The following is a 12,500-nucleotide window of genomic DNA, read 5'->3' on the forward strand; positions in this document are numbered from 1 at the left end:
GATAACTGTAAATACTATAAATGAGCTGTTTGGATAACGCTGCACTCCCCCACTTATGTGCGCGGCACCGCTAACGTATAGATATGACAGACCGTTTTATTTCCACGGCTGGCTTCGCAGAGGCACCAGATTTGCGACCGACTGAAAGTGCTGTCATCATAGCGATAGTGATACAATTAGGGACTTGATGGAATCATGTTTTTGTTTCTAGCTGGTGCCAACAGTCTTTTTCATTTTTTCTGATGAAAAAACAGCATTCCGTTTGGTTTTTTTTGGAAGACAATAGAGTTTGTCAGATGCACAGGCGCGCCCCAAGAGACTATCGCAAATTCCCTTTCACAGCGTATACGCTACAAACACAAACACACAACAAACAAATAAGGAGGGAAAAAGCGCAGGACTTCTCTTAATCCATAAATGAATATGAATAATACATCAGGCATGGAGTGTAAGCCGTGCGGTATTTAAACGCCATGCGGTCTTCAGACTTCAGTTGCTGCAGCAGCTGCTGAGCCTACATATACATCGCAGCATTTTTTTTTAAGAGAATCCTTCCTCTCCCTCAAAAAAAACAAGAAATGTGAGTGAAAATCGGTATCAGAACTCGGGAGAGAAAATAGGGTAAACAGATGTCTGGCTTGACCGCAGGAAAATAGGACACATTTGGAATGATAAGTTTCCCAAACTCTGGTGGATATGCCAGATCCATGGGAACGCCAGTTAATGTCTCGCTAGATGCCAGCTAGCCACCCCCCCACTCGTACCATCTGGGAAAATGTTACAGCGAATCAACAGCATCAATGATTCACTCCAAATCTGTTTCTTAAGGTCTCCAACGCGCTACTGTTTCTTCGGATAGGAGGGACAGGAGGGGGTGGGGGGGGCGGTGGGTGATGGTGGGTTTGGATATGGTGGGTTGGTTTGGGTGTGGGGGGAGGGACGGAGTTGGAGTGAGTGTGGCAGAGCTGGCTGGGGTATTTCATTTTTTTTTGTGCTCATACTGTAAATGTAGAACGACGAGACAAGCCTGATTCGACAATCAAGCCCACTCCGCCAGGATTTATGTCACTCAACTCGCTTGTAGTCAATTGGAAATAATCACTTTCTGCCAGCAGCTACCACAGCACAGGTGCCACTAATGATGTGCATGGGAGGGAGGTAAAAAAAACGGTCTAACACAGAGAGTGTGTGTGACTGTGTGACTGTGTGAGTGTGTGTGTGCCTGTGTAAAACATGGGCCGCTTTACCCAGAACCTTGCCCACATATAGCGTGTTAAAAATCCACCAATCCAAGTCATTGCGGTAAATAAGTCATATGGAGCAATCATTTACATGCGCGCGCGGGTCATGTCAGGAACTCTTACGCTAAATGGCGCCCCGCAACCTCAACCCTTTACGCGGATGGCCCTGTGAGTCACTGGGAACCGGCGAAGGGTCTTGACGGCTCATAGTTACGACATGGAAACAATGGGAGCGTCTAATGAGGAACATATGCTTTTGTGATTCAACAGAGACACTCATTGTGCGAGGAAAAGGATACCCTGCTCCCATTCAGCCCCGTCACAATGAAAAGAGGGCCCTCCCTGAGCCCAGGTTGAGCTTACACTATCCATCCTCCCTTCCCTTCCCTTTCCTCTGCTCTTTTCTCTTTCTTCTCTTTCTTTCTTTCTTTCTTTCTTTCTTTCTTTCTTTCTTTCTTTCTTTCTTTCTCTCTGCTTCCCACCCCTCTCTCCCACCTCCTCCTCCTCTTCCTCCTCTCTGACTCTGACTCTCCATGCATTCATTTTCCTCTGCTTATTCTTGCTTTATGTTACCAATCTTTTTGTGCTGTAGATTGGAGAACAATAGTGCCACGATACTCCTGTACGTGTCCGGAGAAGAAGGAGGGCAAACAATGCAGTGGCAACATGAAAGCAGCGGAAATTGACCAAAGGACACACACACACACACACACACACACACACCCACATACACACACCGGTTCACTGTCTCAGTGTGAAAACTATTGTCTCTACTGCAACAAAAAAATGATCGTATTAAATTTTACCTCGCCCCCAAAACACTGCTCTTTGAAGAAAAGTAAATGACGTTATGCTATGCTAATATCAAAGCACAGGAACACATAGGTCATCGTTTACCTCAGAAGATATGTGCATTATAAAAATATACAGAGACTATTAAAGTAGCATTGGATTTCATATATTCTAAAAAAAAATGTGAATCACCAAGAGTCAGGTTACAGTTCCGTAATGTAATACACCGATGACTACATAAATAGCAGTAAACCGTCAAAGCAGCAAAAGAATGAAGCGACAGACAACCGATCGTGACCGGTCATTGGAGTACCGCCGTACCCTACAGTAGCAGCATAGCCGTCTAGTGTAAACAATCTCCGAGAGGCGAAACCAGCGGCATAAACAACAGGCCCACCACACACGGTCTATGTTAAGCACGTCTGTCACTCGCTCTGTCTACTCTGTCTGTCAGCGCCTTGGTCTCTCTCTCTCCTTCTCTATCTTTTTCTCTCTCTCTCTCTCTCTCTCTCTCTCTCTCTCTCCCTCTCCTTCTCGCTTTCTCTCCTTCTGTGTGTGTGTGTGTGTGTGCGCCCGTGGGTGTGCGCGTGCCCGTACGTGCGCGCCCAGACAGCGGTAGCGCTGGTAATCCATGCAGGCTCCCAGGGCATGCCGGGCGGCTACTTCCCGATGCATGGGAAGCCGCCAGGGGTGGAGTGGCAGGCACAACTGCTCAGCCCTATTTGATTACTAATAAGAGAGTTGTCCCCTCCTACCGCCCCCCTCTGTCAGATAGCGGGCATTCTCCGCTAAGCAAACAGTGATTCTGGCTAGTCAAACATTAGCATTGCTGCCCGTCCCCGCCACGACGTGGTGAGAGTTACATTTAGATCTAGGAATACTAGCCTACCACACTCCCAACCCCCCCAAACCCACCACCACCTCACCCCTGCCCCCGACATCCCCGTCCTCTCTACTCCGGTCTGCCTCACTGTCGTGCATTCACCACCACCACCTCGGCCGGAGCATTCACACATACAGCCCGTTGAAGGGGAAGCTCACTGGTCATGATATACTGTAGTGTCACACACACACACACACACACACACACACACACGCACGCACACACACACACACAGTGGGACAAGTAGAAATAAAAGAGCTTTTGTGCTCTTTTTATTATTCCACTTGTACATGAAACATGACAAAACCAAATCTCAACCTGGCATCTGTGACCTCGCCAGTGATCTCTAAAACTCTACTAGACCTTCCAGCCTCACCTCCAAACCTCGGCCCAATATCTCCCCCCCCCCCCCCGACGCCCCTCACTTTTCACCTTGTAAATTCAAATCCAAAAAAACCTTTATTAACGTGCCGTACTTTCACCGTGCGGGTCAACCTAACATGATCTCTTTGTAGTTGTAAATCCCAGCCGCCCAACGGACGCCTAATTTGACAGAAGGTAAGGTGTAAAAACAACAAACTACTGCCTGTGGGAACGCATCGCCGACGCCGTTTCAACACAAAAGGGGGCGGGACCCAGAGCGGAGCTACACCTGAGCCAATTAGCCGTGTTCCCAGCATGTCGCCGTGACGATGGAAACAACTCTGATCCAAGGAACCCCCCCAGCTCCTACCCCAGGTGGTGAGCCCCCCCCCCCCCCTCTGAGCACAGGTACGCTGGGAAAGACGCCCCTCTGCTTGTCCCATGTCGAAGACCCTTTTTCTCACGCATACACACACGCGCACACACACACACACACGCACGGGTGGTGCGAAAGTGGAAGGACGGTGGCCCCACCTGGGCGCACACCCCTCACTCTCACACACACACACACATACGCCATAAGGCCGTTACCTTCCAGACTTCCGGGAACTCCCATGCTTATCGTATATCGTGTATCCATCTGCTCCAAACCGTTTTGTATTTTTGTTTTTGTGTGTGTATGTTTAACAGCTCCCGCGTTCACCCGTTCACCAAATGACGCTCAGGAGGTCACCCTGTCACTTCTCCACCCATCATGCACACACACACACACACACACACACACACACACACATAAACACGCACACACACAGGAGAAGGTGTAGTAGAAGGGAAGCCTACCGGTCGATGATCACAGGGTCTGAAGGAGTCTCGTTTCGGTTCCCACAGCTTTTCTTGTCGCAGCACCGGCTGGGAACACAGACACACATTGTGTTAAAAAAATACAACACACACACCACCACACACACACACAACCAAGGCACTGCCACCACTTCTAGAAGTCTCTCCCTCAATCGACACATGGATTTCATACGTGTCACATGACATGAAATAACAAACGTAAAAAGAAAGTTTGTTTGTTTTGGGGTTGTGGTGTTTTTTGTGTTTGGTTGTTAGTTGTTGTTTTTTCCACTACCTTGTCTCATCCATTGATGCTGACGGCTGATAAAATAAAATAAATAAAAAATAAATATCTAGGAGACGCCGGGTGAAAACAACATGTTGTGTTGTTTGGCTAAGAGTTGTAGGGGAGGGGAGCGGGGCTTGCAGCCAGAAGGCAGGGGAGTCACTTACAACAGCTTCTGCTTTTGTTTACCTCTAATTGCCAAGCTGCTATTTCTTAGGGAGATGCAAGGTGCCACCCTCAACCAATATTTCTGCGGGGCATTTATCAATTATGCCCTCAAAAGCACTAATCTATCTTCCCCACCGCATGTTCTCCACAAAAACCCTCCTCTCTCCCTTAGAGCGTATATGCTAGCTAGCTCGCTAGCTGTCTTGACATCTTTTGATTTTTGTAACTTGAATCAATGTGTGTGTGTGTGTGTGTGGGGGGGGAGGGGGTTGTGTGTGTGTGTGTAAGAGAGAGGGAGAGAGAGGGAGAGAAAGAGAGGTGGAGAAACTGAGAAGAAACATCAGCCAACATCCATTTAAAATGAAAACATATATATACAACTAACGCAAATATGTGCATGAGAATTGATTAATGCCATATGGCCACAGGAAGAACAACACACTACTGTCAGTGACCCGTAGAGGATATAGGCCTGAATGTCTCTCATTAGCATATTCTCTGTGGAAATATTGACTGAGATCAAGATTTTATTGATAATCGTCCACATGGTAGGCCCACTACCGCGGCGAATAGGCAAATATAATTGAAGGGAAAGGTTTTTATAAGTCAAAATAAAATTAAGAATAGAGCGGTGGTAGTACATTATGCTCATGAAGTCCTCAAATGAAAACATAAATTGTACGGTGCGTTTGTGTCGTCTTTGCTTCATTATGTGCGCGGGTTCAAGTACTTGCTCATTTTACAACAAAATGCACTTCCCCCCATACCACCCCCCAGTGACAGAAAATATTACCTCGAAAGCAAAAGCATATTCAATGTGTCACAAAGTAAGTGATGGATGCATGTATAAATTGAGCGTGAGTGATGAGTTTATGCATGGAAAAAGACAAATCTCTCTTTCTCTCTCTCTTTCTCTCCCCCCCCCCCCCCCCCCCTCTCTCCCTCCCTCTCTCTCTCTCTCCCTCTCTCTCTCTCAGGGTTCCACTTGCGCTCAACCTGCTCAGTGCCGAACAATACCGCGGTGTAACAAAGGGGGGAGGTTAACCGACAGTATCCGAATTCAATGTTCAGCCGGCGAGCTCCACAATAACAACAAAGCGCGTATTCCCCTTTAAGTATCAATGACAGCGTTGAATGGCGGCGCAACATGAGAGCTGCAGATTTATGTGGTTAAGTAACGCTAAAAGCCCGGCTGATCATTGGCGACAGGTGGGCATCAACGAGAGGCTGACAACACTGTGGTGTAAGAAGGAAGGAAAGAGCCCAGCAGGGAGAGTCGATAAACTGATAACTGTGACGATGAGAGACAGTCGACAGACTTATCCCAAATCTAAATATGCCTTCGAGAGCGTGTTTAGTTTTTTTTTGGGAGGGAGAATGTGTCGTTTATAGTCGATGTTAGGGGCCTGCATGAATAGTCCAAGTCCAATATAGTTCCCGGTGATAGAGCAATAGTCATCATATTATATGATCAGGGTTTTTTGTCTGTGCTAGGCATTCTAGATTGAATATAGTCGCCTATACTTGATACATGATTGCATCATGGCTCAGCTCAGAGCTCGACGTGGCCTGGTGGTGAAATGTCTTCCGCCACTGTCTGCTGAATGGATGGACACACACGACGCGATATGCTTACCTGCACATTATCTCGTGGGTAAGGAGAACTCGACACATTTCTGGGTTCTTGTCTTGGCCTTCGTACACTATCGCCTTTGGAGGGAGAGACACGGGAAGGGGGCGAAACGTTAAATACACCAGGGAGGAACCAGGGGTCACAACATCACGTCACAATTATCACGGACGTAGAAATGAGTTACAGTAAGATACACACTATGTAAAAAGAGAATAACTAATATCTACGAATTAGGGATTCATGTAGGCTATGCTTTAACACAATATAATATGCAATATGCATTTTATCAAAAAGTACTATATTTGGCCACGAATAAATAAGGACTTAAATATTTATATTTTTGAAACAGCATAACACGACCAAATTCTATTACATCAATATCATTTGTATTATCAATAATTGTAATATTAATATTTATATTAATGTTATAAAGGTCAAGGCCTTTATTGTATTTATATTATAAATAATATAAATAATAATACAGCAATTGTTTTTAATTATAAGTGTTAGTAACGTAGGCCTATAGATCTTTTTATTATTTATATAGCATTATTACCAGTGTCTGTAAAACATACTATTAAAAAACACGCCTAATTATCATAATTATCATCATTAGCTATTTTGCATGCCACAATAGGAGTAAAAAAAACATTTCAACACGGAGATAAAGAGAGGGCTAAATAGAGAAAGGGGGAGAGAGGGAGCGAAAGCGACAGAGGGATTTTCACGACGAGAGATCCAATAGAAGTGCCATCAATATGCTTATAATCTGGGGATATTTGGGGGAAAGTGTTAATGGGCAATCTGTTGTTTATTTTGAGCCGCTAACAATGATCTTTCTGTGGATAAAAAGCGGTGTCTGGCGGTACGGTTGAGTAATTTTTGAGCATTGGCTGAAACAGATGGCGCGGGAGCTATCAGTTCTTCCCTCTCCCTCTCTCTCCCTCCTCGATGCCTCCCCTCCTGTCTCCCCTTCTCTCCGGATGCGAGCCACTCCATCCCTCGCAGGCTGTACTCAGGCTCAACACCACAACTTGTAAAGTGGTTGCTGCCATAGTAGGCACTACACACAGTACCTCCAGTACCAGATACAGGCCTTTAAGTGATCAGAGAGAAAAGAAAACGCCATGTTTGAACTAAAATTTCAAAGAAATAGAGGATAAATCTTTTTTATTATTTGACGAGCTGTCAGGTTTTTTTTTTGCGTCGTTTAATTTATGATGTTGCCGACAAACTTGAGCATGACTTCGGAAATAAATAATAAAAAAAGTGACATTTAAAAATAAAATTAAAAAAGGGTACATCCTTGATGTAAATTGTTATTCTGCTCGACGCGGTGTATCTTTTAGTTGAGGGGTGGGGGAGGGGGGGAGGGGGGGCAATGCGATTATCTATATTGCTTTGATTTATGTCGCTCTTTGCAGCTGTAGAAACAGAAATCCATAAACTGCTTGTTCTGCGTCATTGACTCGGATCATTCGCACAGGAATGCATGCCTGCGACTACAGTGGCTTCACGGCTCTATCCGGGCTGTTTTTAACCTTCCAGTTAAAAACGGAAACGCACAACTCACATGCACAAACGGGGTCGCCCCATACTTTAATTTGTAATGGGTTTTCTAAATGTAGGCCTGTGTGTATTTTATATATATATATATAACAAAAAAAACTGGCAACGCGTTGGGTAATTGTTTTATAAGCACACTGAAATATAGATTGACTCGAGATTTTATGAGAATAAAATATATGTAGGCTATTAAAAAATCAAATTATATTCACTTAGGCGTTGCAGTTCGCTTTAGGTTATTTAGATTATTTAATGACCATTATTACAGTTATTATTTGTAAATATTGAATGATGACTTAAGAAAGTCCAAGCACTGCTGAACATTTGGGAGTGTTGTAATATTACACGACCAAACACGCGAAAGTGGAGCTGCCTTTTCCTTTCGGGCAAACAGTAATCTATATTTCAATATTTCTGCTCACACAATGGTCTTCAAACGCATCTCAGAATGAACACATGGCAGAGGGACTGACACTCGAGTCTAAGTATACCCCGGGAGCCAAAGAAAAGGGTTTATTCAAATTGTAAAAAAAAAAAAAAAGAAACAGTTGCTTACCTGCTTTGTCATTGAATCGATTAACCGTATGTAAAGATCCTGTTCTGTCCTGACTCCTGGAGAAGGAAATACATGATTTGTTAGGACGTTCATTTGGACAGGCAGGCAGTAAAAGGGGCAGAGGAATTTGTCCCTTTCACTCCGATTAAAAAACTGAATAGCGAGCAGCATAACAGGATAAGTGTGTGTTGGGACATCAATTTCAGCCATTTTATTGTTATCTGTATTATTTGTAATATTAGTAGTATTACAAGTGAATTTGTATTTATTTTTGTTGTATTTTGTGTTGTTTGGCTATGTATTGAATGCAGAACTCACCATTGCTGTACAATAACTGTAGTTTGTAATGTATCCCATTGTTAGTTTTTTCACTGTTTGGTTCCTGGTGGAAACAATAATTGGTGAAAATTAACCATCCACAGAGAAATATAATATATACGTTTTTTCCACACATCTGGTTGTATGGTTTGTTAGAAGTGTGAAGTCTGACCCCTTACTCAAGGCTCTTACAACCACTTTGTGGCCACAGCGAGTTATTAAAAAAATACAAAATAAAACAGATATTAGCCTATATTGATTAATACTCGTGACTGCTTCCTTCTCCTGTTTCTGGTTGACATTTCGAACGACACATAAATGTAATTGTACAAAATCATGCACGGAATATCCCTGCTCACAGGAATGCACTACATCTGTTTGGATGTTGCTTACTTTGTCCTTCTCCACAAAGTCCACAAAAGCTGTCCTCTCGATCTCCACTGGCTGACCCTGCCTGTCGTACAGGGCCAGGACGAAATGGAAAAAATTGGATTTTCTGAGGTTGGAGGGGGGCTGCTTTTCATAATGTGCCCGTGCCAAGCCAACACCGCTGCGGGGAGAGAAGGAGAGAGCAGCTCGGTTAAGTACCGCACACGAGGGAGAGATGATGATGGAGCTGCTGATGAAAACATTGCAGAGATGCACAACCACGTTTTGGAGCGCGGGATATTTCTTGATTTGTCACAATAAGGGCGAACTGCTGGTAATGAAAGAAGGGGGAAAGCCGAAGGGGGGCATTGGGAGACCGTAATTGATACAGAGTATTGAGGGGATTGAGGGTCGATATGAGGAATGCGTGAGAAAATCAGATGATTTGGCATGCGTACCTTTGGGCGGCTGTGTTCGCGTCCACCACCCCAGCTGTGTGCATCCACGAGCGGACCGAATTGAGCCCACCGAGCGGTTCCTCCTTCATCGTGGTGCCACCCCGCGATATAGTTTCCTGAATCCCAAACATTTAGGACAATTTGCGTGCAAAAGGGGGAGCCTCCTGCGAAATGAGGGTAAATAAACGTCCACACGCGGTATCCTTCAGGGTTTTGCGGGATCAGTCGTGAGCGGTGCGAGGGAACGGCTGGTCCACAGGTCTCGTCTCCCTCTTCTGTCTGTCCTGACTTGGAACGATGTGAACAAGTCTCAAAGTGCCGTACTTAGTTGGAGTGCTATCCACAGACTGGGGAACAAGAAGAAGAAAAAAAAACGTGAATTGTTCAATAGACGCGATTTTTTTTTGTTGCTATTGTTCCTCTTTGTTTTTTGTTTTTTCTGTTGTTTTGTTTTTTTGTTGCTATTCACAGAAAAATCGATGGCAGTTGTTTGGGTTGTTTGGGTGATGCTGCAGCTCTCAAAGTGCCGACATCCCCGAAGCACCGCGTCCAAAAGCGTCAGGACTCGAGTTGAATAAAGCACTCCTGGAAAAGGTGCTGCTGCTGCTTCTCCACAAGACAAACACGAGGCAGAGGCTGATCACCGTGGAGGTGTTCCTTGTACACAGGAGATGTGGATAAGGGGCCTTTCGCGTCGTGCACGATGGATGGGAACATGCAAAACTAAGCCCTCTTTCCCGGAGGACTGAAATCTTTCCCGGGAGCCAAAACTCTAAACCCACGGGAGAGGCTCTGACAGAATATGACGCTCACGGGGCGTTTCTTTGACCATATATGGAGCTCTGACGGTTCCTGTCAAGCAGTGGCGCTCGACTACGCGAGTTCTCGCCTATAGCAGCAACACGAGAACATTCGCTCTACTTTCCTCATACTAGGCCTATATGGGGTGAGTTAATTTTTTTTCTCAATGATATAAAAATTCGACGAGGTGTAACCATCACACAAAAATCAGGGAAAAATAAATGCAATAGCTCAAAATCAGAAATGGTCAAACTGTGGATAAATATCTGGCCTAAATTAATACAAAATGAGGCATAGTTGCAATGATGTAATTTAGCATTACGATACAGATTGTATCTTGTTAGAATTTTCAATCATTTATTTAACGAAAGCTTCTTAATTGCCTTGTTAATATAGGTAATACATACTATTTTAGCAAGTGTTCTTTTGCTAAACATCAATATATTGTGCTAGATATTCATTTACAAATCTGTCCTAAATTTGGTTTATTTTTTATTGTGATGTTTTTTTCTGTTAACCACACTGAGTCACGAGCAATATCACCTTGTAGATGGAATTTATTGTGTCTATTATTTGTATATTTCAAAAAGGTTTCATTGTATATGACATTTGAAGGAATTCTTATTTTTAATTATATTAAATCAATCAAACTGCCCTGACAGACAGAATTATCAATATTTGATCAGTTATTTCTCATTTCTATTCTCATATTCCTCTATTTGTGCTGGCTCAATGTCAGACCCAGTAACTCTCTTTTGTATGGAGTAGGTTACTTTCAAAAGCCAGAAAGTCAGAAAAATATTTTATTCATGACACTAACTTTTTATTCTTATTTTGCGACATCTTGCCTTTCATCGTATGTAGCCCTATGCCTTCCTCCACGCCATCAGAAAGCATGTATATTCACAAAACATCTTAATCGACCAACAACCTTAACATGTCCGAGTGAGCAACCCAAGCGGTTCATTAGGCGGAAAGGAGGAGAGGAGAGAGGGAGAGAGAGAGGGGAGGGTGAGAGGAAGAGAGATGTGCGTTGTATCCTGAGCAATCTATCTCGCTGGTGGTGAGGGTTAATAGCTGTTGCCAAAGATAAGTGAATTATAAGCTGTTGCTTTTCACCTCTACAAAATCTATTGCCAAATTGCCTGCTCACTAACTATTTCGTTTTTTTTAGAAGAAGAAAGTTGGCCTATTTTATTTTTGACTTTTAATTTATATCATTATTCATCTTCATAATTGTTTTTTAACATCCAGGCCTAGCCGTACCTTTCAATCGTTTAACGTCTATCTACAACAGATCCCCTAATTTGCATGGCGTAGGCGTACAGACTTTATTTCACCTGCTTATATTTAAGATTGCAAAATGTCATTTTTTTGCACAGACTTCCCCGTTATTTTCCTTATTCTTCTGTGCATACAGTTTCAAGTCGTTTATTAGAACTTAACCCCTGATTACACGCTGCCGAGGCGATTTAAATCTGATTATCAAATTAGGAGACTTTGAGACAAATCCGCTTATATCGGACACTGTTGACTGGATCGGGAAAATAGCATCTCCACGCCCGTCACGTAGCGAACGATGCTGTCCTGAAAGGGAGTTTTAAAGCGTATTTGACAACAAATGCAGCTGCCCCCGCTATTTCAGAAGATATTAGAGGAAAATGAATGCAAATCTGTGTGCAGGGGACCATCTGGAGGTGGGGAGCGGGAGTCAGCTGCTCCGCACACGGAGGCTCGGAGCCTGAATCCGTCTCGGCTCATTCTGGGGGGATCATCTGCGAGGTGGTGGGCTATAGCCGTGGAGAATGCGTTCTCTTCATCATTAAGTGAATGTTACCTCTCAGACCCGCTCCCAATAGAAAGGGGCGTTGGTCCTTGTGTGTTTTTCTTTAATAATATAGATAGAATAAAAAAACTATTTGTCACGTTTAAAAAAATAATAATTGAACTGTAAATTATGATAATTGTGAGTTACTAAAAGAAAGGTAAGTCATAGTCGATTGGTAATTAAAACATGTTTTTATTTCATTTTCCACCCTCATATTATATGTGCAGACATCATAACCACGTTTTGTATGGTTATATTTATCTGAGCGGCATCATGTATTGTCTTCTGGTCACAAAAGCTGATCAAAGGTGACCCAAATGTGCTTGGGGATAACAATAATTTAAAAAAAACATAATAATAGATCATAATAATACTGAATCAAACTTCCAGAAAATCCA

The 12,500-nt window shown here is 43.6% G+C and overlaps 1 protein-coding gene across 6 annotated transcripts in view; it reads right to left on the bottom strand.

The window, feature by feature from the left end:
• LOC307092033 (transcription factor COE3) overlaps positions 1-10,193 on the bottom strand; it is a 90,253-nt gene extending 80,060 nt beyond the window's left edge. For all 6 annotated transcript variants that reach the window (XM_079758899.1, XM_079758896.1, XM_079758898.1 and 3 more), the window contains exons 1-6: positions 9,474-10,193; positions 9,040-9,196; positions 8,647-8,710; positions 8,329-8,384; positions 6,210-6,283; positions 4,120-4,188 (exon numbers count right to left, since the gene is read on the bottom strand). In XM_079758899.1, the coding sequence (XP_079615025.1) occupies positions 4,120-4,188; positions 6,210-6,283; positions 8,329-8,384; positions 8,647-8,710; positions 9,040-9,196; positions 9,474-9,604 (551 nt within the window). In that variant the 5' untranslated portion in view covers positions 9,605-10,193. The remainder of the gene's footprint in view (positions 1-4,119; positions 4,189-6,209; positions 6,284-8,328; positions 8,385-8,646; positions 8,711-9,039; positions 9,197-9,473) is intronic.
• Positions 10,194-12,500: the final 2,307 nt, after the last annotated feature.

The sequence above is a fragment of the Pollachius pollachius genome, assembly GCF_949987615.1.
Source record: "Pollachius pollachius genome assembly, chromosome: 2".
NCBI classification, from domain to species: domain Eukaryota; kingdom Metazoa; phylum Chordata; class Actinopteri; order Gadiformes; family Gadidae; genus Pollachius; species Pollachius pollachius.